A 27,667-nucleotide genomic window follows, 5' to 3' on the forward strand; every position below is an offset into this window, starting at 1 on the left:
TATATTTTGCTTTGGTGTTATTTTTTATTATCCTCTTTTTGAACATTTTGGCTAGTTATGTATTACAAATTTTGCAAAAGAAAAGTTACTGTGAACAAATACTGAACATTTATACAGGTTTTTTTTTTAAACTGATAAACAAATGTATGCATGCTGAACTATAATGTAATTTCTTTAGTGATTAAGATATAATACATATATTATAATTGCAAACAGAGTACATAAATAAAATAGAAATGTAATCAGACTATGGTACATTGACTTACAATGAACTGGCAAAATAACAAAATAGTAAATATTAGCAATATTTTGTGACCAGAGACCTACCATCTGCAGAGGTTTTACCTGCATCAGTTCATTAAAGACAATCTCATAAAACTATTATCGAAATTTCTATATTGAATCAAATGTTTCTGTGTGGTAACTCTTCACAAATACATCACTTTTATTCCTATTTTCATATTAATTTCATATCTTTTTCACTCCAAGTTGTAATCATTTTATCAAATGAAGAAACCTCAAACTTGAACAACGATAGTCAATAACACTTTGGAAATAATTTAGAACGAGATTCATTGTCTATATCAATGCTCCTTCTTTTTATTTAAAACAGAACTTCACCATGCTGGAAATAATATACTAGTATATTTCAAGTGCAAAGTTACATATTATAAAATACTTTTATAAATATTATAAGCTAATGCTGTATAATTTCACCCTTTGTTTGTCATACTTTTAATAGTTTTTACATCAACCTTGCCTGTATCAAGTTTCATTACCTAAAAAAAAAAGCCCAGAAAAATCTTATGATTTGCTCTGAATGTATGAACATCTACAGTATTCCAATGTATCAAGCACTTTAGAGAGCTCATTTAAAGAACCCTGTATGATTGTACAACACCATAAATACAGTAACATTAGCTATTATAATCATGCCTTAATTTTGATTAAAATTTCATTATACATAACTTTGAATACATGGATAGATCGAAATCTTTATCTCGTCTCTTTAACCCATTAACAGATCTTAGGGTAGCAATGACATGCAAAACTGTATGAAAAATACAAAAACCAACTTAACTACCTAAAAACTGAATTATCATGAAGTCTGCTTCACCCTCAAAGTAATGCTTTCCTCACTTAGTCATCTCTACAAAAAAATATTTCAGAGCGGTAACCCAAGGAACCTAAAATCTCCGAAGCATATTAGCCCACTACTTCACTTCAACTACATTTGCATGTAACTGTTGATAGTGAATATTCAAGTTATTGTTCAAAGTTGATCTCAGGGCTACAAAGGTATATATGCAATGGATTTCTTTATGAGACACTTCAAAATTGATTGTTTCAAAACATTTCAAAGCCCCAATATACGCAACTTTCACCAAAAGACAGAAGAGAAAAAATATTTATGTTGATACAGTATAGATTTACTGATATGAGAAATAACTGAGACGATATCATGTGTTTGCATAAATATAAAAGCTGTTGAAATTTACTTTTTGTGAAAATGCTTCCACTTACAATCATAGCTGAACCAGAATCAGAAAATCGTTTAGACGTTTCCATGACGGGGTCATTATTTACTAACAACACAAATACCTCCTATTCAGACTACATAGCAAGCCCTTGAATTGCATTCCACCTGCGATATGTCACGAAAAGCGTGCAGCACAAGCAACATCGCACTTTAACTGTAAATGTGCCTACTATACCTGTACATTTCAGTGATGAAATTGGTCATGTGTTTTTTTCCTGATGGCCCTCTGATCGTCATATAATACCAGTTTGTATTTTAAATGGGACCCACTTTTATTAATTTTCACTTGTCTCGTTACCCTCATAAAGTGTTTCTTCATACATACTAATCAGTTCAGTATGTTTTAATCTTATCTTTGCTTAATTATCAAGTGGAAGTTCTCTACGAAATTTTCTGAATTTGGTAAATTTGCCAAGTGTTGAGTATATTGGGGTTTAAAGTTACCTGTACTTTCTTATCATTGGGTATACCTTTTTGAGTATGATGGATATAGTTCAAAATTAATTAATGAAGGACTTAATTGTTTTGATATCACTTTTAATTCTGTATACACCAGGGTATTAGATCTCCAGGTATCCTACTGATAGTTAAGTACATTGACTATGACATCATTCTTACAACTGGCAATGGAACACTAACACACAAATAAGTAAATAAAATGCCATGTTTATTATCCGGTTGAAAAGGGAGCCAAAGACAAAAAAACCCAAACAAATCTGTTAGAAAAGCAGAGGACTTAAAGTCAAGTATGGAAATGTTTTTTGCATGTCAACTCAATACTTCCCATTTCCCAAATTTCAAGCCACAAAATGTTGTGTTGTTTTTGTTTGCATTGGATTACAAAGTCATTTATGTCACTTGAACAAATCCACATAATCAATCAAAATCAATCATTCTGACATTGAAGATATTTTCTGACATGGTTATGAAGTGAAATAATGCATGTGCATTGGTTACACTTTTCACAATAAGAAAAGGAATCAATTTTCTAAACTGAGCAAAAAAGTTGGATTTACACCAGCGTTTGATTTTCAAAGGAAATCAGCAATAAAACACTTTACTTTCAGAAGTTTAAAGAATGCAGATCTCAATCTTTGTTAATACAAAAACATGAATATTTTGAGAAAAAGTACAAATCATGCAGCAAACACAATGTTATGTAATGTCTGTAAACTGTAGCACTAGGTGTACTCATAACACTTTTTAATTCATACAAGAATGGGTAGCACTATTTTAAGCCTTAGCTGAGACAATTAGACTCATATTTATTTAAATGTCTGGCCAACAATTATCACATCAGAGTGGATTCTTTTGAATATGTCTTGTAGCATCAACGGTACAGATCCTTTCCTAGCATTCATTCTTCCTTTCGTTCTATGAGTGTATGTGTATCTGAAGAAATCTGTACAGCTTCTTCAGGTAACCATTCCTTAGGTACAGCCTTTCCAAGACCTCAAACCAATATTAAACTATCATAATAGTTGAAAATTCAGATGTAATGAGGGCTGGGCCACATAATATATACATCAGTCTTTAAGATGGTCTTCTAATATTCTTCTTCCTCTCCATTATCAATGTCATTGCCAACTTCATCTTCTGGTGGAGCAAAGCCTTCCTATAACAGATAAGAGTTCATCTCTTCATTCTTCAGAGTGGAATACAGAATATGTTAAAAAACAACATTTCTTTGCACATTGATAAAGCTAAAATGTTGCAGTCGCAGTCACTGTGCCCAGTTAACAAAGAGAAATCAATAGGTCAAAGGCCAACATAGTGGAGCTGCTGAAATCTCAGCATCACCAACTAATAACATAATGCTAACCTAACACTGGCCATATTATCGCCTGCTTAAATCATGAATATACTAGAATCACGAGATATCTCTATGCTTTAGATTAAAATTCAAATTAGTCCAAATAATGTTCAAAATTTCACATAGAATATCTTCTTGATACATACAAATGTGATAATATACAACATAATTGATTAAAGGTCCTTTTAATTGACTTTACAAAACCCTGCCACCCTTAATTTTGAAAGGCTATAACCAGATTTTAGATGAGTAGTGGTTGGTGATATTTAAATCAATACTGTTTTCTCTAATTCTAACAGTAAAATTCTCACTTCTCAGTGAGAACATAGCCAGATTAGAAATCTCTACTGACATCTTGAATTTGTAAAATGCCAAATTATATACCAGTACTAAGAAAATTAGCAAACCTCTGTCTGATATAAGATCTCCATAATGCCTTTTATATATTCATGATCTTCATGTTCCTGACACAGCACTTCAATATCCCTCAATTTTCCAAAGTAGAAATCTCTCTCCTTTTCAAGACCTTCTACAGTGAGCTGTAATTCATTAACCTGAAAACAAAAAAAAATCTTTGTGTTGTATCCATAAAACACAAGGTCTCTCATCCCTTCTATGGTGATTTCTTTCATTACATTTGCCAGTCTTTAACCTGTCTGAAGAAATAGTCACAACATCTGTGAGCGCATAGGTTTTCATAAAAGAATCAAAGGCCCTGACAAAACCAAAGTTATAAAAAATTATTTCCTGTGAGACCATTCACTTTCCTCTAGAATTACTTTTTGTTGATTTCATGAGAACTTTTAATCCACAAATTTACATGTCCATAAATTGTTAAAATTGGTATTGTTGGATATATTAAGCTATATTTATCCACCAAATCAAGTTTCAAAACATAGGTATTTTTTGACAAACCAAGAAAACAGAGTCTCACTGAAATACATTCTTGGTGATTTAACAGTATTTGACTTCAAAAATATTTAATAAAGCAAAAAATAACTATAATCATGCTTATTCAAAATGAGAGATGTTTCACTTACTCTCTTAAACCTTTTCAGTCCACAAAACAAGTTAGTCAGTATTAGATAATGAGATAATCAGAGCACTGAATTGCCTATTCCTTACCCTTTGAGTAAGATCTGACACCATCTCTGAGTTCTTGTCTCCAGCTGCTGCATGGTTATTAGCACGAGCTCCTGGCTGTTTAACACCGTAACCAGATGGACTTCTTGTTTGAGCAGATGGAACTGAAAATGAACAAAATTATACTGAGAAAATTGCATACAGTTTTTTTTTACCATCAGTTTTTTAATGAAGTTATAAAGGTTTATTCAATAGAACAGAATCAAACTTCAGTCATACGACATGGATTATAACGTACAGCAGGATATTGCTGAAGTGATATTTGCTCTTATTCATGTATCATTACGAAATTGAAAATTATCAAACATTTGCAGGTGAACCAAACAGATTCATACACCATTTAGGACACTACCTGAGTGTGATTCTAGGAAACAATTTCTTAATGGCATTTGTAATAACACCTATATCTGTATCATAAAATTCTTAATGAGTGCATGAAAAGCCGATTCTTGAATATACTTGCTACATTTAATGCAACTTATAAACCATAAACTGTCATTAGTGTGAACAGTACATGTACAAAGAACACAAGTTTGAACACATGTAATGTTGTGACAACTAGATTCTGGTTATTGTTAACTATAAATAGGCAATCTAATTGATCTATTAGGAGAAATTGTTGAAATAATAAACATTTGAATGCTATGATCGACATGAAGGTACTTTCTTGATGTTCTTTGATAAAAAGTTTGGCTTTTGATATGTGTACAATGAAATTACATGTATCCAGCCAGCTGGAGTAATATTCCTATACATATATCTTTAACTGGCAAATAAATATGAGGGCCAACGACATCAGAAAACAAGATCCCACAGAGATCTTGGTGCACACCATTGTTTGATCTTTACTTGTTCTTTTCACTTCTCTGTTTTTTGCTCTTAACGATAAGAAATTTGAACATTAATCCATAACAGAAAAAAATGATAAGAATCTTAAGTGCCAAATCCAAGATGGTCACCTGAAAGGGACCAAGAGGTACATACGTATGAAATTTGAGAGATCCATAAAGCACTTCTCAAGAAATAGAAATAACAAATTTTACTTGGCGAAATCAAAGATGGCCACCTCTTGGCCATTTTGTTCCTCTGATCAGACCCAAAATAAAACATATGAAATTTGAGAAAGATCCATGCTGTACTACTCAAGAAATAGCAATAACAAACTTTATTGAAAAAAATCCAAAATGGCCACCTGTTGGCTATTTTGTTTTCTGATCAGTCCCAAAATCAAACAGGCACATCTAGGTACCAAGGGGAAGCTATATATGAAATTTGAAAGATCTATCCAGTACTTCTCATGAAAAAGTGATAACAAAAATCGTTTACACTGCAAACGTATGGAGATTAAAATAGCCCACCATCTGATGATAGTGTGGTAAAAATTTACTTCATCCATCGGTCAAAATTGTGAAAATTTATGACATCAAAGAATAATTGGCTTACAGTAATGCAAGTTTATAAATCACCTTATTACAGGGACAGGTTATCATAGAATGTATACAAATATATATCAAGAGTTTGCTCTGTATATGAATAGATTCAATCATAGAGTCACAGGAAATCAAGACTTCAATCATTATTGATAATAATACTGATTACTGGGCATGAAACTGATGTGTTGGCTGTCATTAATTTTACGAATGGTTTCAAAAATAAATATACAAATACCTGATCTAGTTGGTTTGGCCGATGTCTTTGCGGCAGGTGACCGTGTTGCAGCTTTTGGTGGTGCTCCCATAGCCTGATTTTGCCGGCTTGCTAATGGGTCATAATCTTTTCCATCATAATTTGCATCAAAGAATTTTTTAAACCATTGTAAAAATTCAAAATTATCTTGAAAACGTCCCTTTACAAGTCGTTCTACTGGAATAACCTAATAAGTGAAAATGGAATAATGGTGAGGTGAGAATAGCACAAAATCTGTAAATAGTAAATGAAACAGTCCTGGTGACCTAACTTCTTCATTTGATAGAGCGTAACTGAACTCTTATGAACAGTTCATGTGAAAATTAAGAAATAAAAATGTAATTTAAAATACTGTACATGTAATTTATAATCTGCTTGGGTATGACTATGCCACCATAAGAATTTTTAAATCACGTTTTAATTGATTGATCATGAATTAATACCGGTACTTTATATTCATAAGCCACTTGAAATGGATAATAGGGTCCATCAAGTGAAAATAGTATTCTACATAAATGACTCATCTTATAATACACTTAATGAAATCATATTTGTTCAAACTTTTTAAAATCTGGAAAAAAAATCATTTGGTTTTATTATATTACTTGCATCCAGTACCCATTCAATATTATGAAGGTTAAGCCACTAAATTAGAGATAGGAAAAATAATTCTACAATGCACTTAGGAATGTATATTTAATTTTTTTTTTTTTTTTTTTCATTATGATTACTTATTATCAACCACAGCTATTATGATAGCAATTTTTTTATCATCAGCACATACATAGAGTATAAGCTTGAAATAAATTCATATAAAATAATGGTTTTATAATGGTACTAATGAAAGATATATGTATTAGCTAAAATATATATATGTGTGTATAGTGTTGTTAGTGGGGTTTTTGTGTGTAAAAAGTTTCCTTCATCAAGACCAAAGTTTAAGAATTTGCCATAATTTTTTTGTTAATTAAGGTTACTTCAAATTTACAATTACTTCTTGAATACATGTGAAAAAATCCTAATTAAGGCCACTTCAAATTTACAATTACCTTTTGACTAAACATAAAATTTGTATGTAAAAAAGAACAACCAATTTTGGTAAAACAGTATTCACAGCTAACTTTTTCTTCATCTCAAATATTGATCTGTCTGACTGTTAAGGAAAAATTGGAGTGATTGGATTTTTAACAGGGTAAATACAGTTGTATAATTGTGATACCAGAAAAAACTGATGAGTCATCAAACAACATGCAGAGAATTATGTATAATAGTCCTAGATCAGGAAATGAGAATGTTATAGTGAAACATGCATAGATTGCATACTAGTAACTATTCACTCACCGGTTCATGGTCTATAATTTTCTAAATCTCTTAATTTTTACTGAAATTCTGATTGTTAAAATAAAGTGTATTCCCAATCACAAAACACACAAGGGGCCCTGACGTCCTAAACAAACATCAGAGTTCTATAAAAACTGTAGTATTTGTTGTTGTTGAAATCACTTGTTATTACAGGAAGATCATAGCAACTTGATACATGTAATGTTACTATACAAAGGAAACATTTTTTTTTTGAAATATTTGAACATATCAAAAACAATACAACTGCTGAATGATATATCTAGTATAACACAAATTAAGATATGAACAGCATTTTGATTTCAGCATTCATGAAACTGAAGGAGAATGCTGTTAAGTGTTAACTAGTATGATCTCTTTTGTCCCTGCCCCTGGAGTCTTATGGGGGTCAGTCAAATTAAAATATGCAAAATATGACACTGTCTTCACATATTAATAATCATTACCAAGTTGGAATAATTTCCAATGCAAATTAAACAGGATCTACTTTAGTACATATTCTTTGCCTACATGAACATTAGTAATAAAGACCAATTTGGGTATATATATGTAAAGGGCCTTGAAAATAAGATTTTTTAATTCTCAGTGAAATTGATCCCTTTTGGCTCTGTCCTTCAAAACCCATGGAGTAACTCAGTCAAAATAAGCAAACCACACATTGCCAACCCTTACTAAATTTCTGATGGAAATTTATCAAAATGTTCTCAAACTGTTATTTTCCTATATTTACTATTTGATAAGCCAAACTATTCTTCCATAAGAGAAAACTGTGATATCATGGAGTATTAAAATTAACAATTTTAGCAAAGCACCTTAAGATCCTTCCATTCATAAACAGAATCTACCATATCTGTGTTTTAAGAAGATTACTGAAATTTGAGTAAATTTGGCCCTTCCCCTTAGGGACTTTTAACTGGGGATGCATGTAGATTTTTTAAATCACAGTTTGGTTCAACTTTGATCTCTCTGTTTTTAAGAGTTGAAAATGTCAATGGCTTATGGACAGATGATGCCAAACCAAATTTGACAAGATTTGTAACAAACAACAAAAGGCTGTTAATTAAGTAATCACAGAAGTTGGTATGTACTTTTCTGTTTTTGCATATGTTGGAAGAAAGTGCAGATGTGTAGCAAACACAATAGCAATTATGTACCCATGTAAGAAGACATTCAATCAAGTATCATGACTTTGTGACAGAAACATAAATATGAGTATAATTAACCTTTTACAAGCTACCTTGGTATGCACTTATAGTGGCATGAAGATGTGAATTATTAAAAAAATATATATCGTTATATCATAATACAACAAACATACCAAGTTTCAGGATGGACATTTATGAAAAATTATGGCATTTGTAGATTGAATGCATTTGTGACACCTATATCTATATAAAGCATCACAGATCATCTGCAGACTTTACTTTCCCAAAATAATGAAATCAGTTTTAAGAGAAGTTCAGAACAAATATTAGGTATGTAGTTTCTTCATTAATATAATAACAATTTATTTATGAAGTTGATTTATATCTACAGACTGTCATGTATGAATAGTAACACTGTTTTAAAACTATTAATACATGTGTATCATCTAAAAGTTACAGGTCATACTGGGTATCTAATAACAGATTTTTTTCTTTAGATGGCTGTTACATGTTATGATAAAACATGTACAGACAGATTTGAAGAAGTTTGGATCATTTCATTTGTTGCATGGAAAATGCTTTGAAGATGAATCCAAAATATTTCTTTAATGTGATGTATACTTTATGATTGAAGTAGTATTACAAAATTAAGTGATATTGAAAGCTGCTTTGTTTTTTTACATGATACAAAACATGAAGAAGATAAAACCACTAGTTACACACAATAATGCACATTATAATTAATATCAAGCAGACAAACTGTGTAAGAAAGCAAATTTGGGCATAGAGACAAATCTGGGAGTAGAGACAATGATTCAACTGAACAACCAATGTGTTGGTGAATTTGTGGCATTATGGAGATGACATCAGGTCAAGGGTCATGACCTTTGCCACTCACCTTATCAACACCCAGTTTTTGAAAGCAGATTTGCAGTCTTTTGAAATTCTGTATATATTCATGTTCTAGTTTTGTATTGAATTTCACTTGCTTCATAGGTATATTTCCTGAAACAAATTAAAAAACGTAAAAGCTTGGCAATAAAATTTGCTTTGAATAATTCCGTTAGCATCTGTTCTACACAGATTCATACCTATATATGAAGATATATTTGAACCGGTGCAGAATACAAGAGTTGGGATGAATACATACAGGATGATAGGGAAAGAAAAACTATAGTAGAAATGATTGCTAGTGTAACATATCTGTATGAAAATAATCATTAACGAGATATTTTCAAAGAATAATGGCAAAAGGAGATTTGATTTTTTCTCAATACTGTTTTAAAAAGTTTCACCAGCAATCATTGTTTTCTTTTTCAAATCAGGCAAACATGGAGGCACAAAACTCAGTCAATCTGCTGAAAGGAAAACAATATTAATGATTTTTTAGTTATTAATTATCCCTTTACCAAATCAAATCAAAAAGCCCATGCATACAACTAGTGTGACCAATTGTACCTACATGCTCAAGAACAATGATGGTTTAATCAAGTGATGGGAGATCAATATAATAATAATTGCCTTAAAGGGAAAACATTTTTTTTATATTTTACGTATTTAGTTCATAAACATTTAAAATTGAATTCTATCAAATTCAATTACAAAATTTTTTCATTTGCTCATTAACAAATTAATAAAATCTGATTATCTACCCATCACTAGCTTAAAGTTTTTGGTTGATAAACATATCAACAATGCCAACTCTATCTTATGCCAATTTATATGAAATTCATTAATTTGTCTGATGTCTTGTATTTTGTGAGTGAACCTTTGAATTTTTGAAAACTTTTTTGATACATAAAAATAGTTGTGGCATATATCAGTGTATATGTATATAAACCAGGACTATCTTGCTTAAAATCATCCATGTCTCCATACATTTACAAACTCTGATGTAAACTATATGGCAAATTCAACATGATTTTAACAAGGCAATGTGTACATGTAAGCGGAGATGATGTTAAGGCAAATAGGCTGCTGTTAAGAGACGTTGGAGGAAAGTTCTGTGTCAGATCACTCCTCCTGTCGGTTGTTTTCTCTCATCTCACCTTGTCCACATGCATTTTCTTGAAAGAATTTTGCAGCAGCTTGAAATTCGCTATATACTCATGTTCTAATTTAGTAACGAATTTTACTTTTTTCATCGAGAGACTTCCTGAAATATGAATGAATCAAGTTACATTTGATGACAATTATGACACACTTTACATGTATATGCAGCAAACAGATTATTACAAGAGTAGTTATATAATATTAATTTTACCTATTCAAAGAAATTTCAAGGAAATCACAAGTCAAAACAGCATAAACAGATAAGCTACATAATGTACTAGTTCAATTTCAACCTCTCATTCTATAAACTTTCATTGATAATTAATCAAATCATTTCAAACTAGAAAATGACTAAGACATGAATGCCCCAGCTGCCATGTACATCAGTATTATAGTATGAATAATTTGCAGAAATTGTCAAATGTGACCTTTGACCCTTTAACCTTGATTTGACTGATGATTGCTTCAATATTATATGGTGTAGACCTTGTTGTAATGATACACTTGTAAGAGATAAATATGAACCAAATCTGTCAAGTCCTGAAAAAATATGCCATTGATTTGGAATGAGACAGGGCTAACATTATATACACCTCCTTAAAGTGGTGGGGCATAGAAAAAGTACTCCCATACTCCAAAATTGCATTATGGTTTTTACTAAGGAAAAGATAAAAAAGATAAAGAGAGCAAACTTGTGCTATGACAGTACTCAATTTAACAATGACTATGATGCTATGAATAAGTTTTACATCAACTTGCAATTTTTTATCACTTTTATTTGTGAAGTATGTGAGAAAAAAATCAAACATGGGTCTGTCCTGTGGACAGGGATGTCTCAATCCTCCTGTGAGACAATTCCAATGAATTACTTCAAGGGACATCAGAACTATGGGATATTGATCACATCATAAAACATGCCAGTAACAGGCTTACAAGATAAATCGACTGTATACAATGCCATACTTTTTTTTAGACACTAAAATATGTAATAAAGAAATAATGCTTTATAAACCATTGCCTAAATATTTTGTATTATTGACTCTTTAAACAGTCAAGCTAAAAAGTTACCTTAAACGAAAAGATATTTTGTATAACCTGTCTGAGGTAGACCTAACTGAAGTTTCTATGAAAGAATAAATTTAAGTTCAATTCAAATGCATTCATCATTATGATAAAATACTTGAAACATTGCAGGTCAGAACAAACATAAGAATGATGAAAAACAGTTGTATGTGTACTGGTATGAGTCAAATATCAAAACAAGAACAGGTATCGAAGGACCAGGACTAGGGTCTGAAAAAATCCTTGTCCTTACATAATAATATCAACAAGATATACAATTATGTTTAGCACAAGCCTCGACAAGCCAGATTTTGTTGGCGCAAATCCATTGGACAAGGATTTTTCCTTGCCTTGCCTTTCAACCTAGAATCACCATATGACCTTAAGCCTGCAGTGTATAGATTCAGCTGTTCAGCATTGGGACCATATGTCCATGACCATCACCAAACATATCGATGAATTATAAAATCTTGCACTTAAAATAATGATTTAGAACATTTGAATTGTAATGGATATAAGAAAATACAGCTTCATAAATTTTTGATATGGTCTTATAACTAAATAAGTGTTATATTAAGTTGTTACATCATTTATCAAGAGGGACAATAAAAGGCTGACTTCAATAATAATTCAATTAATAAACCAAAAAATTTACTTAATAACTGCTTTTTGAGTTAACCAGATCAGGTTTCATAATTACTTCTACTTTTTAACAAATGTGTGTTTAATCGATAAAACTCTATTACTGAATACTGCTATATCACTATTACTGAATACTGCTATATCACTATTACTGAATACTGCTATATCACATCTCAAATACTGTACAACTTTCTTCAATAGTCATCTCAAAGAATTTCAGCACCATCAAAGCATGCTCATAGATCTAATCATAATATCGATGTAAGTCTTATTGGATCATGTATGGACCTTGTAAAGAAACTTTTGTCTGATAGGTAATAACATCTGTCTTTATGTCCATCATTACACAGTAAAAAATACAGCAACACTAAAATTCCCTTGCTTATACCTATTGATTCCACAAAATGGAAATGCCAAATGCGAACAAAATTTTCCCCAGATACTCATTATCGTATACAACAACTGACTCTGAATAATCCTTACTCATCAAAATCAACATGGTGTTTACATATAAAGACAAAGACAGCTACAAAGCCAAAAATTACATAAAGGGACTAAATAGTTAGGATTTAAACATCACATTTTATAAAAGAGTGTTACAACATCTCAAAGTATTTTTAAAGTTATGATATTTTTGGTAATTATAAAAGTTAAAAGTATACACCAACAGTTATTGAAAAAAGTGAAAAAATATATAATGAAATTGAAATGACCCATGCTTAAATTCACATCATTATCTTTTGGTAAGTAGTCAACAATGTCAATGTGCATACACAAAATTAAAAAAAAACAAGAGGCCCATGGGCCTTAACGGTCATCTGACAAAAAGCAAGCCAAACCTATAAAGTGGGTTGAGGTCATTCATTTGAACAAACTTGGTAGCCTCTCCTCCAAGCATCTTACAGGCCCAATATCAGCACTCATGGACTTTTGCTTGTTGAGAAGAAGTCGTTTGTATATTTTAACATATTTGACCCCTGTGACCTTGAAAGTGGGCCAAGGTCATTCATTTGAACAAACTTTGTAGGGCTCCATGCCAGCATGCTATGGGCCAAGTATTAGCCCCCTAAGCCTTCTAGTATTTGAGAAGAAGTTATTTAAAGATTTTAACATATTTGACCCCTGTGACCTTGAAAGTTGTTCAAGGTCATTCATTCGAACAAACTTGATAGCCCTTCATCCCAGCATGCCACAGGCACAATATCAGCAATCTGAGCCTTTTGGTTATTGAGGAGAAGTCGTTTAAAGATTTTAACATATTTGGCCCCTGTGACCTTGAACGTGGGTCAAGGTCATTCACTTTAACAAACTTAGTAGCACTTCATCCCAGCATGTCACAGGCCCAATATCTACACTCTGAGCCTTTTGGTTAATTAAAAGAAGTTGTTTAAAGATTTTAACATATTTGACCCCTGTGACCTTTAAAGTGGGTCAAGGTCATTCATTTGAACAAACTTGGTAGAGCTCCATGCCAGTATCCTCTGTGCCAAGTATTAGCCCCCTAGACCTTCCAGTATTTGAGAAGAAGTTGTTTGAATGAAAAGCGGACGGCGCACGGCGGACGACGACGGATGAAGCATGATGGCTATAGGTCATCTTGACCCTTTGGGTCAGATGACCTAAAAGCCCAAATATTCCATTGGGGCCTAATTGTTAAACACTTGCGCAGACACTAGCCTTACTATCCATTTCTAGGATCCTTATAACAATACACTAGCCTTGATTTCCACTTCTACAATCCTTATAACAATGTTGAAGTGTGGTAGGTGCTTCTGGAGATCACAAAAGTTACACATTTAAACATAACGACATCTGGAGTCTCTATATGAATATTGTTTACAATTACCTCAACACCAATGACATATCATGTTCACCTTTCTTTCAGATGTGTCAATTTTCAGTTATCGGATATGAATTGATTTATGTGACTTTTAAAAGTCAAAGTGTCCAGGATACTCATAGATGCTGCGTATGATGTGTATTGAAATAAAGAAATAAAGAAGTGGTATTTAGGTATGGAATGGCATATGATCTTTAGTGATTGGTCACACAGCTACTGACATCTGATCCATCACTTGCTTGATCATCAAATTGACTGTTCTTTTTCATTTATTCTTTAGATGTACCTTACACAATAGTTACCGATAACATTTCATCAGCTTGTTTGAGCACTGCACATTTATTACTTCTCAGACACAATGTGTATGTTTTAAACTGATGAGTCCTACAGACACCACAAGTTGTAGAAGTTATGGGTACAAATGATCATGTCTCTAGCCTTGGCTAGAGGGAATTTGTCTTAAGTCTAGTGGTATAGAGTGTCTGCCTAGAGACCAAAAGATCACTATAGCCTCACCAGAATCATCAGTATTAATGATGGTGACAACTATGAAGAAGAATTTGAGCTATAGGCCTGTGTCTCTTTGAGAGTCTCTGTTTATTTAGAGGTCTCTCCTTGTTTCTGAAACAACTTTGAAGCTTCATTATCAAACAGGCAATCTTTCAAACCCGTGCAGCTATGAGCTGTGAGTTTCATTACTCTTTCCAATTATACCTCTATATATTCAATATATGCATCAAAATCCAAGAAGATCTCAACATTTTTATTTTATAGTAAAAATGTAAACCAGTCACGCCTTCAATTTACACATACAATCAATGGCTGGTTTCATTTCAACAGAAAAAAGAGTCCTCGCGATATAACAGGAAATAAGAAAAAAAAATCATATCGGCCTGTTAGCGTTTCAAGCATTTAAAAATGTTCCACACGATGTAAATTCATAATTAGCCTATGAGCTTATGACTAAACAGGCATCTATGTAATCTTTCAGACTCTTCATTGTTTTTTTGTCCGTGCTTATGAACAGTTTTTAAGCTCTAGACAGATTTCATCATAAAAAGCTAACTCTACACTAGCCAAGAGTTGTTTTGTATGAAATTTTGCATAAACTTTTCAAATGAATTTTTGTTATCATATAATTTTCATTCACTTTATATCATTTCCATGGAGGTATATGTGTGTAGTTGAGTCTTTTAGTGGTGTAAAATTCAGTCTAAGCTACAAATAGCCTAGATAGCTAGCAGTTGACCTTAGTGATGACTATAAAATGTCCTACAGACTTTAAAGTGTTCAATAATAAAAAGTGACAACACAGTTGTGATGCTAAATGAGTACAATTTCATTTGTATTATGATATTGCAATATGGAGTTGAAACTTACATGTGATCATTTTTTCTTATACTTAGATTATCTAATTTGATGTTGATACATTTATTTTCTACAAATTTCAGGAGCTTTCACTTTTACTTCATTCTTTAAGGATTTTGTCCTTTTTACCTCGTTGATTTTGGTTTGTATTATCATATTTTTTTTTTCATTTTTTATGATTCAAGTTTAACATCATCATTTTCTTCTTGATGTGTATCAGACACACCAGGATCTGTGTCAACATCATTACTATTTTGCAGAATTATGATTGATCAAACTAATCAATTTCATTGTCAATGTTTTCACTGTCATGTGACATGACATGACGAAGTTCCCATTAAATAAATCTTGGGCAAGACTCCATATTTCACTGAGTCTGTAGGTTGATAAGTGCAGCCTACATTATTGTATTTTCATCTTATTATGAATATGCAAAATATTCAGCAACACATTTTTCAGACAGTCTTGTAAACAGGTTCACGTAAAAATTGTAAACAAGACGTGTACAGTATAATCTGCAATTAAAAGCCTAGCATACCTAATGCAATACTGTGATCAACCAACATGAAATGTTAAATTGAAAGCAGACTATCCTAAGATATCTCTGATCAAATCAACAAATGGCAACAGACATTATATTTTTATAATTCTGTAACCTGGCTGATTTCTGGTATTCCAATGCTTGGCCAAAGTCCAAAAAAAAAAAAAAAAAAAAAGATGAAATCTAACCATTTAGTCCCTTTAACATAAATGAATTCAAAACAGTTTCAAGGATTAAGTGTATTTAAATTCATGTAAAGAAGGCTTGGTGTATGTTTCCTTTGTAAAAAATGTAGACATTTAAAATCAACAAGGTAAACAAAGTCAAAATACAGCAAGGCTTGCATGAATAATCAACTCCAAAATGTCTACACATATATCAGCAATCTAGCAGACTCAGAAACTTCCAATGAAGTCTGTGAGATCTTTGAAAATATTGAAATTTCTAGGTCATCATGTATCGATGTCTGATAGATTCTTATCAGTGAAATCATTTGACAATATTCCAATTGAAAAGCAAGACATTTTTAATTTTCAAAGGGCCCACATACTTGCTACATAATTTTGTTGTAATTTGCTAAAGTACATGTAAAATAATATACCTTAATTATTACTATCATACCTTTCCCCTTTTGAGTATGGTCACCATCAATATAAACTTTCCAGATTATGGCAGTTATAGCTAGCAATATATTTTAGAACATGTACATGACACAATCAAAATTTATGATATACTTTATGCATAATAAGTCATTTTGAGTTAAAGAATATTTTGAAATAGTCCTAAAAACTTAAAATAGAATGGTCCAAGTGTGATAATAGGATTATGAATTTACGCTGTAATACATTACCTGGAAACAGTATGTCCATGAACTGACAGTACACACTACCTGTTACCAAAATGAAAACATTATTAATGATGTTGTTTACCAAGTTCATTGTCTAGTCAATAGTTGCAGTCATTTTTTTCTTTTATGACATCATTACATAAAACTTATCACACATATACATCATTGGTTTTGGTTTGTGTTTAGTCAGACTTTTTAGCCATTTATACTGACAACTGGTCAACTACAACCTTATCAGGTACAGAACTTAATATTCATGTGTGTTTATATTTTGAAATATTGTACACCAGAATTTAAAGACATTTTATCTTTATATGTCAATACTTGTTGCTTTGAAAAAATTGGCCCACTTGATTAACACCAAATATTTAATACACACATATTTACAAACAGTAGACTTTCTTTAATTACCTGAACATAATTCTTCTATTTTTGAATAGCTTGTTTGAAGATTATCATTGACCCATGAAAGCATGTCATGTCTGCTAAGGTTATCAGACGTGGCACTTGTGCTGAAGACATTCACCGCCGTGGTCATTGTCCTGAAAAATATGAAGAACAATCATTGAATAACAGTGCCAGTACAGAGGGTTTTTTAATTGGTGCCCATCATTGTTTGATCTTTTTCTGTTCTTTAAAAGATGGATCTATTCCCTTCTCCCCTCTGTTTTTGCTCTTAATTATATAAAATATGAACATCCTCTGAAGATATAGTGATAATAATCTTAAAGTGCCAAATCCAAGATGCTCGCCTGTCAGTCATTTTGTTTTCTGATCTGTACCTAAATATAGCGGGCTCAACTAGAGACCAAGGAAACCTATGGTATATGTAAAATTTGAGTGAGATCATTCTGGTGCTTCCCAAAAAATAACAAAAACCAAATTAATTAAAATTAATTAAACAGAAGCTAGACCACAGATATAGGGCATTCTGAATAGCCTACCCTCTGATAATGCAAGGATGACAAAGTAAGTTTAAACTAGCTAAAAATACAAGTATATACAAGTGTATACATATATGATTTTACATCACTGGAAATATTAAATGTGATGAGTGAGTTTGTATACAGTAAGTAGTAGATACATGTGCATGATGATAAAGATGATAATGATGATGATGATGATGATGGTGCATGTATATATATGTAAGACATAGTCAAGTCAGAGCACACAAGTGTGAGAGTGTGGGTGTATGTTTTTGTGTGGATTCTCTTGAATATTATGTAATATGTAAAATCTTGTCAAAAAATAAAAGAATTAAAAATTAAATGTGATCACTGATGCAAAACATGATAATACATACAACATTTATATATGTAAAGGAAGTTCATACATGCAAGAGCAAATACAGGAAGACTCTCTTGTTTTTTATATTGAATTAATTAAATCTTCATTACAATTTAATTTTCTATGTGTTTTCTGATATACATGTATATAACATCGAGTAATTACCTATATATGTATATAGCAGTCATCAAGCCATAAAGAAAAAGAAATCACTTTTGATCATGACTGGAATCTTGTACATCTATATCAATTACCCTGCGCATATAATTTTCTATAGCTAACTCCCCATAAATTACACTTGAAACGAAAGGAAAATTGTAAAGCTATTGAATGATGAGTGTCCAAATTTCAGCTAGTTTGAAATAACATACTGAGTATATAAAGTAAAAAAAAAGAGAATGCTTTATGTTTTTCTTCCATGTCTTCCCTTCCTGTTCTGGATATATATACCAAGAGCTAGCCTACCCTGTAGCTTTCAACAAGTACACCTGAACATGGTCAATCAATTACAGATCATATCTAGAACAGTGGAAAATAGATATGTGTTTGTCAATTAGGCAAACAAAAAAATGCCAATCAACCTGTACTGACACTCTGACATGTATATAGGTACAATGTACTTCTGTCTTGCCAACCCAATCATAATATAAGTACATGCAGTACTGTAAGAAATCAAACTAGCTATAATATATGTACAAAACTTTGTACAGTATCAGCACTAGTCTAGATACATAGATATTTGGAATACTTGAGTAGAAATACAGATGTTGGCCCAGTAGCTAGGCTGTAGTTGATAAACTGATACCAGGATAAAAAGTTAAGATTGAACAGTGGGACACTCTATCTGTAGTTACTTGCCCCACAACCTTACAGAATTACCAAAACTACACATGCCTTACTAATTACTGCTCGGTCAATCTGTGAAAAGTCAATGTAATTGAGAAGACAGATCACAGGATATTTCTGACCTGGCAAAATCAACCAGTACAAAGTACAAGTGCTTAATAATACAGGGAAATTGACCTAAATATTTGGACAATATCAACACAGAACCACAGATTTAACTACATGTAATTAGAGCCATGTCACACTGAGGGCTTTTATAACTTGATACTATATATATATACTTGTTCTGTTGTTTGCTAGATCTCAAATTCTGTTATTAATGTATCAGGTATTCTATTATTATCAATATATCAGCTATGTCATAAGGTACAAAATGTCGTTTTTTCTTATTTAATTTCATCAAAATAGAAAGCCTTAAAAAGGGAACAGAGTGAATTGGCCAAAAACCCACTTTTATATAATTTATCATAAACCATATTTTCCAGGTTATAAACTGCAGGGGTATGTATGCCACAGAGCCAATTTTCAAAGATTTTTTTTTTATTTGATTCACATATTAGCCGCATCAGAATATAAGCCACACCCTCTCCTATGATATGGTAACTATTATCTTAATCAAAGTTTGTTGATTTTAATATAACAGACAATGGAAGGCAATTTGTAAAGATCATCTTGTCAGTGAAACATTCAATATAAGTTCACATATGAATTATAGATAGATAATCCTGTATCTTATTGAAATGTTTCAAAAACATAAAATAGCAATTATCAAACTTGTTTGGTTTGAACCGATGTCACTGTTGTACCGATATCTTTGGTTTAAATCACTATTTTTTTTTTATTCTTTCTGGAAGCGGGACATATAAAAGCAACCAAAATTATCAGGGTGCAAAGTCACGCAGGTCATTAGTGCATGTGATTCTCGTCAATAAAACGGCCGATCCGAAATACAAAACATTGCGAAACCACTGTCTAGACAATACGTTTCAGTGGGGTTTTTTATTCATCCGTCCTCATATAAGCCACACCAGTATATAAGCCGCACAACTGACCGCCAAGGTAAAAAGCAGCGGCTTATAATCAGGAAAACACGTACATTGGTTATGCTGTTATCAAAAACTTGGATCAAAGTATTTAAAATATCTATTAATGTTCTGATTTATGCATGTACAACTCATGAAGTAGCTAACACAATAAGGCATACAACTTCTTGATATTGTTATAGAGAGGCATATGAAAGAAAATTAATACCTTTAGTCTTTGAATTCACCTTTGTTGAGGCAGTTGAAATGTAAGAAACTAACCTCTGCTTTTCTATATCAAAAACTATAAATCCAGAGAGCTAATATACATCCAGAAAGCAACATAAGATTTATGAATTAAGTCACATAGATGGCCATTTCATGACTTCCTAGTGTAATGACATATTCCTGATTTACTATTTAGTGATTATCAATGATATAAACGCCAAATTTCAATTAATATTTTGTACACTTACTAGCAAACATTTATATAATTCCATTAATATGTAACATGCAAGGGTATCTAAGATCATGTAATGATCTATTAAAGAAATCAGAGTCTATGGATACCATGCAGTGACTCGACACCGTAGACAGACAGTTGGTGTATCTGATCAAAAGCTACACAGTAAACAATTTTTACATTTCAACAGGTCATTACTGCATCTCGACAATGATTACTTTATACACTTTAGCTGCAACAAAGCTTTCATACTATACTTACCGTGTATGAACTCAACTCATGGACATAAAAAAATACAGTATAATACTGTTGAACTGCAGTACATGGATGCTGATCAATCCATATATTGAGTATGTGTACATTTGTGAAGGTGTGTTTCACATGCTGGGATGGGAATTCCAATGAATCACTAGAGATCACAGAGCACACGCTTAAAGTAGCTGAATGGAATATTCATGACTGAGGCTGGAATTCTGGCCTTTTTCATACATGTGCCAAAAAAATGGCTTAGAAAACTGCAATAAAACAATACTCCGTTTTGTCAATGTATGTGTGCATCATATATATACATATTGTACTGACAAAACAGCTGACAAACTGAACGGAGTTCACTGGTATATATAAATTTATGCAATAAATACAAGGATGCCTTAAGAATGGAAAATTTCTGTAGCATAATTCAGCTTTCAGAAATTACGTACTGATGCTATTCTTTAATTTTAAAGGAGGTAGTCTGCACTGTGCATCCAATTCTACCAGTATCACAGTATTTTGAATAACAAAGACACAATGCACGCTGTGTGGTGATTCATACAGCAGGATATTGATTGATAAGTTTGAATTAACACACAAATGCCAGTATTATTGACACATTCAACTGATGATACCAACACACTTTGACTGATGTTGAGATATCATTACACAAAATTGAGTCATTTATAGATCCTGTGGGTGAAGAACTAATGGTGATACATTGTATTGTTGTATTATAAATACATAATTCATCTATCATAAATGTTTCTGGAATTACAATTTATATCATTCAGTGTTAAAATTAATTTATCAATTTATTTGAAATTCATATAGTGGCGCAATTTAGAATTAAAAAATCTTCTTTTTTCCCCAGAATTATCCAACCTTGAAACATTAACAAAACTTTTGGAATTTCACAAGTGCTGTATATGCATGTGGTTATTGCAACACTACTTATTAAAGTACATCAATATTTCAAGCATTTGTTTGTGCCTATGTTATAAATTTTCTGATCTTGTCAAATATACAAGCATCACTTAAAAGTTACATTAAATCACAAACACTTGTATGATGCACTTCAACACTTATTTTGTGTTGTGAGGTGATACTGGTGTCATTTGTAACTTTGTTTTCTTTAAATCTGTCATTTGACAACATTCTAACATAAGTGTTATAAACTCATTCTGCTATTTCTGTAAAGTCAAGAAGTCATGCAAAGGCCATTACTGGTCATGATTATATATATATATATATAAACTCAGTTACCAGAGAGCAGTCTCTTTTTATCTGCATTGCAAAAATCAAAAGCGATGCATGAAAAATATCACTCTGATTTTGTTTTTAAAAAGTATGAACCAAATTATACCATGCAGTCAAGCAGATAACCCCATATACCTTCTTACTTCTAATTGGAGAACTGAACTCCAGTTGCCTTATAGAGGTGTAAGATGACTGTGTTACATTACTCCTGTGCCAAATATAGTCAATCACAGTAATATCCAAGGCAAGGAGTAAAAAGAATTTGAAAGAATGGTATCAAAACTTGTCTAAACTGAAAACATGCTCACATCAGGAAACAGGATAAATGCTTAAATTCACTGTTGGATCAGGTGAGCTATATATAAAAAGAATTTCTAAGGCATTGTTTAAAACTGATTTCCTTGGACGTTTTTGTAGCTGTTGTATACCCACTAGTTTCAAAGACAAAGTATTTCCCTTTGTCTCTATAACAATTCTTTTACTTTCTCTCCATTGGAGATCAGACACTTGGTACTGTATATACACATGTACATGTATCAATCACAGTTTATACATCACAATGTGTAATTAAAGAGGCCAGCATCTACCTACATAACAGATTGAGACAAAAAAATAAGATGCAGAATTTGCGTCATTTAACGTAAGCCAATGAGAGAATTGGAGTTATCAGAAGTTCATCAGTTGCTTCAGCAGAACTATCATAACAAAATAATATTCTGATGTCGATCATCAAAATCACCTGACCTGTCAGCCATCAACTAAGCATGTCTGGGAAAACAGAACATCAAAATGAATTTTAAATCCTTAAACAGTTGTAGAGCTCAATTCATCATTTAGACAATAGGTTTTGTAGGTTTTTAGACTAATGATTTCTAGCATGTACTCGTGATCACTGTTTGGAAAAATTGAGTGAACTGTCCCTAACAAACTATGTAAATTGCCAATGAGATGGCCACAGTGTCAGATGTGATGTCAAATATGGTGGTCAATTATTTAGAATTTTTGCTGAGTACAATTTCACTTGCCCAATTTTTGAAATGTGGAAAGTTTCATATAGACTTCATTTTCAGCATATCACAACATAACAGTACACAAGCATATTATGCTGTTCACATTGGTTACTAAATGAAACATTTTTGTTTAAAATGAATGTGAAACTTTAGGACACTCCATATTTTGGGATTCTAAGAGTATTATATTGCATATATATAATAAAAATATACACACATTTTAAAAGTGAAACATGGCATAATACTATGATTAACAGTACACACTTTATTGTATTGTATTCATCCAAGGTATGGTTTACGGCAATGGAATTACACTTTAAAATTAACACCATCTAATTCCCTTGTTAAAAAAAAAAGAAGAAAATTATACTCACTCCCAGCTATTGCTATGAGTTTTGAAATCCCTTTTGGTTTTAAGAATGCCTGCTCTAGCCATATGCCAGAGGTCAACGCCATGACGATGGCCAGCTGAAGTATGAGGTGTGGCTCTTGAGGTAACCACATCCTTTAGTTTAGAGCTATATGTGAAGGGACCATGCTGATTACTTGCATGATCCCTATCAAATTGAACATGCTTTTTGTTTTTCAATAAGCCATCTCTAGCTTTACGCCACAGGTCTGAGGCATGACCGTTTCTAGCTGTATTTCTTTGTGTCTGAAGTTCTCTCTGACGATATTGTTCTATAGGATCCACACCTCGATGATAGAATGACATTTCTGAATCTTATGTCCAGTGTATTTAACTTAGCACTCCAGAATGATAGACAAGTATTTCTGGATCTTCATCCCGATTTCTTGACACAACCAACAAAGGATAACTAGAATGCATATCACACATATACATATACTGTATGTACCCTGGTGTTATCTCATCATGTCTATTATCATTTAGTGACATGCTAAAGTCTACTATGTACAATACATTTCTAAATTCACCTTTATCAATTCAGGTCAAATATTTATACCAGTATCATACATGCATGGGTGGGTGGGTGGTGCAGTGGTAACGCACTCGCCTTTCACCTAGTCGACCGGGGTTCGATTCCCGGAACGGACGTGAAAAGGTAAGGGGTCATCTGCCCGACCATGTGGGTTTTCCCCGGGTACTCCGGTTTCCTCCCACAAGAAGACCCCTCGCGCGCTTACAATCTGGGTCAACAAGAGTGACAAGTATAAGTTGCAGGACTCTCACACCCCATTTTGGGACTGGGGCCCGGGGCCCTTAGCATTGGGAAAAATAATGGTGTTTTCCTTAGAATTGGGAGAACTTGGGGTCTAAATTGGGAAAAAAAAGATACTATTTTGCATTGGGAATGGGGCCGAATATCGGCCCCAAATCTGGCAGATCAAGAGCCCTGAGTTGACATAACTTATTTCGCAATTGTTGTAAAATAAATAAAGTTTATATATATATATCATACATGCATTACCAATAGGCAATGATCATCTATGTTATGATCAGTGTTCATAACTTCATTTGTACCATTCAAATCAACATTCTCACAATTGATACTCAATGGATTATAATCATTTCACTCTCTGCACACCTGGAACATGTCATGATAGAATTGAAGGCACAAGCAAAGTTATCTTATTGTTTCAAGGAAAAAAACTGTCCAAACAACTCTATTGGTTCAAGGACAAAAAAACTGACCAACCACAGACTGATATGCTCCTTTGAAGGTTACTATATTTTCCATATTGTAACTTTTTTCCTCCTGAGACCAGCGTGTAGATTAAATACTGGTGTTCCTTATATGTGGATCAACAAAAAATTTCAGAAAAACTTTAGACTTATATGTGCACATTAAAAAAAATGTAGCGTACCAGTATGATATGGTACTGATTTCTTTAATGAGTACCTTTCCACCATATCTTTGTGACTGAAACAGATCATCTTGAACTATCATTTGCAATGGTATACAGAATGATTTGAAGATTACAATAAAAACAACATTCTCATGGATTTAATTAATCATATCTCATAATACAAATCACAATATCTTCTTGACATTCAAGGTTACTTGGCTCTATAAAGATTTTAAGTTGATTTTCTCAGCAAAAAATTTCTCTTATTCTGGTCGAGCCAAAAGACCATTCTTTACTTGAGTTTCGAATGGTTATTGTAATTATGTAATAAAATGAAATGAACAAGATGTGCTATATCCTGTGTGTAACAAAATTCTGAAGTGGGACAATAAAACTATACTGTGTATAGCATGTACTAATTGCATACACACCTTCTGAACACTTATGTCGTCATTAAGCATTTATTTAGGCCAAGGTCATGATCACATGGTCAAATTTTTTTGTCACAAGGAACACAAATGCCAAATATGACAGCCATACATTTTATGATCCAATAGTTATGGCCAGTGTGAAAATTTTTCAATGTAGGTCAAAAGTCACTGACAAGGTCACATGGTCTAAAATTTTGGTACCACTGGAAAAGTCTTGTCACAAGGAACACAAATGCCAGATATGAAAGCCCTACCTTTTACTATGCAATAGTTATGGGCAAGGTTGAAATTGACAACAGACAAACAGCACAAAAACAATATGCTCCTGATCTTTTGGTCTGAGAGCATAAAAAACGATGAAAGTGTAGCAGAGGAGACTCTAGCTTTTCCCATCAATATAACAGATTCAATATAGACAGTGAGAAATTTTTGGCAGAATTTAAGAATGTGTAATTTACTTTACCTTTTATCATTTGAATGGGATAAACTGGCATGATAAGCATTTGTGAGTATTTCAACTTGGTTTCACTCATAATTACTTCCCATATTTGTTTTTTAATGGGTCTTTTTACTTATACCGGTTGATTAAAAATCAGTTGATGCAAGCTAAATGATATAAAGTTAAAATCAACTACACCACTGAACTTTCTGTTTCATTTTCCAATTGTATTTTGTACTTACCAAAGCCCCCATACTGTTTCAATGACCTAGATTTGAACACATGTGGGTACAAGAGACTTTATATGGATTTTAAAAGTGTTTTCATACAAATATTTGTGTATTAATGGGTTGTTATATCATAAATAATAGGATAGTTGGTACATTTCTAGTTACACTGCTGCAGATAAGTTTCAGAAATAAGAGGGCAGGCAGACTATAATCTCTGATACTTGTAGAGAAAATGTGACCTTATAAAAATATCAAGATGTCCAAACATGAAAATACCAACTTGTCCTAAGTGCATGGATGACCCAACACTGTTGAATTAATATGGCCTCTGCCTCTTAACTTGTAACAGCATGCTTATTTGCCTACAAATGTAGTTGTAGCTGTCAGTTCATGTGAAATTTTCTTCAGAAAATATGCTTAGTTCTCCAGAAAGTCTCTAAAATGTCATATATAATGGGGACAATGGCAAGTTTTCATTTTACTTTCACACGTACACGTATGTGTAGAAGTTGAGAGCACAGCTTGCCTTGGCTAGTGGGTATTTCCATTGAATCGAGCGTTAGAGCTCCTAGCTAGAGACTGAAGGGTTGCTAGATCAAACCCCAGTTGTCTTTTGGGGTCAAAGACTTTGTGAAGGAGGCCCGGAGTGGTGTATAAGTTGAGAGTACAGGTCACATTACTAGCCTTAGCAAGAGGAAATTTCCCTTTAGTCTAGTGGTAGAGTGTGTCAACAAGAGACTGAATGGTTGCTAGTTTGTACCCCAGCAGTGGCACATTGTTTTTCATTACTCCTTCCTATTACATATGTATGCTGCATGCTGTCAGAGAAAATGACAACGTATTAAAAGGCAATTCTCAACTTCGAACATCCCATGGCGTATCATGTAAATCAACAGTTTTGACCAAAAACAACACATTATAATATCAATGCTGTCAAAATGAAACCAGTGATAAAAACATGCAATGCAGCTTCAAAGAAATACCACAGCTGCCATGAGATTACCGGCAATAATAATGGTTACGCGTATGACAGCAGTACATCATTGGACAATAAACAACTTACTTTATAATACCTTCTTTGCATGAAATACTTCCGTAGTGAAATTTTAATTATGACATGCTACACAAAATAACTACAGAATGAATGGATGAATAATTTTGGGATGGGAACATCATCGTACCCGCCACATCGGATTTTTGGAATGCACGGCTATTATCTATTTACACAACCCGAATTAAAATTTGAAAATAAATTTCTATTATACTATTTTAAATAATCCAATCAATCAGTTATATGAGATAAGCTTTTAAAATCAAGAAACAATAGAAATTAGTCACGTTTTTACCTGTCTGTGACTACTCTTGTGGTGTCTGTCTGTTCGTCACCTCGGCTCAATGCGGAACTACTCTATCGGATAAATATGTTTTGAAGAGTCAAATAAAATACCGAAGCATGTAAATTACATTGTTTTATTTAGCTATTTGTAAAACTGTCTTGGTAAATTGTTGTAAAAGTAAATAGATTTATGTGATTTTGCTGATATAAATATTCAATAATTCACTGCGTATTGCCGGAAGTT

The 27,667-nt window shown here is 32.5% G+C and overlaps 1 protein-coding gene across 2 annotated transcripts; it reads right to left on the bottom strand.

Moving 5' to 3' along the window:
• LOC132550994 (microtubule-associated protein RP/EB family member 1-like) lies at positions 1-27,477 on the bottom strand. Of its 2 annotated transcripts, none has more exons than XM_060215099.1 (8): positions 27,434-27,477; positions 17,450-17,580; positions 17,042-17,080; positions 9,585-9,691; positions 6,165-6,369; positions 4,479-4,600; positions 3,761-3,907; positions 1-3,155 (listed from the first exon to the last, which is right to left on the bottom strand). In XM_060215099.1, the coding sequence occupies exons 2-8, from the start codon at positions 17,574-17,576 to the stop codon at positions 3,087-3,089; spliced, it is 816 nt and encodes a 271-aa protein (XP_060071082.1). In that variant the 5' UTR covers positions 17,577-17,580; positions 27,434-27,477; the 3' UTR covers positions 1-3,086. The 2 variants fall into 2 exon arrangements, with proteins under 2 accessions (XP_060071082.1, XP_060071081.1); XM_060215098.1 differs by lacking the exon at positions 9,585-9,691 and adding an exon at positions 10,735-10,841.
• Positions 27,478-27,667: the final 190 nt, after the last annotated feature.

This window comes from Ylistrum balloti, unplaced genomic scaffold (assembly GCF_031769215.1).
Source record: "Ylistrum balloti isolate Yb309-2 unplaced genomic scaffold, AGI_CSIRO_Ybal_v1 Utg370160, whole genome shotgun sequence".
Classification (NCBI taxonomy): Eukaryota; Metazoa; Mollusca; class Bivalvia; order Pectinida; family Pectinidae; genus Ylistrum; species Ylistrum balloti.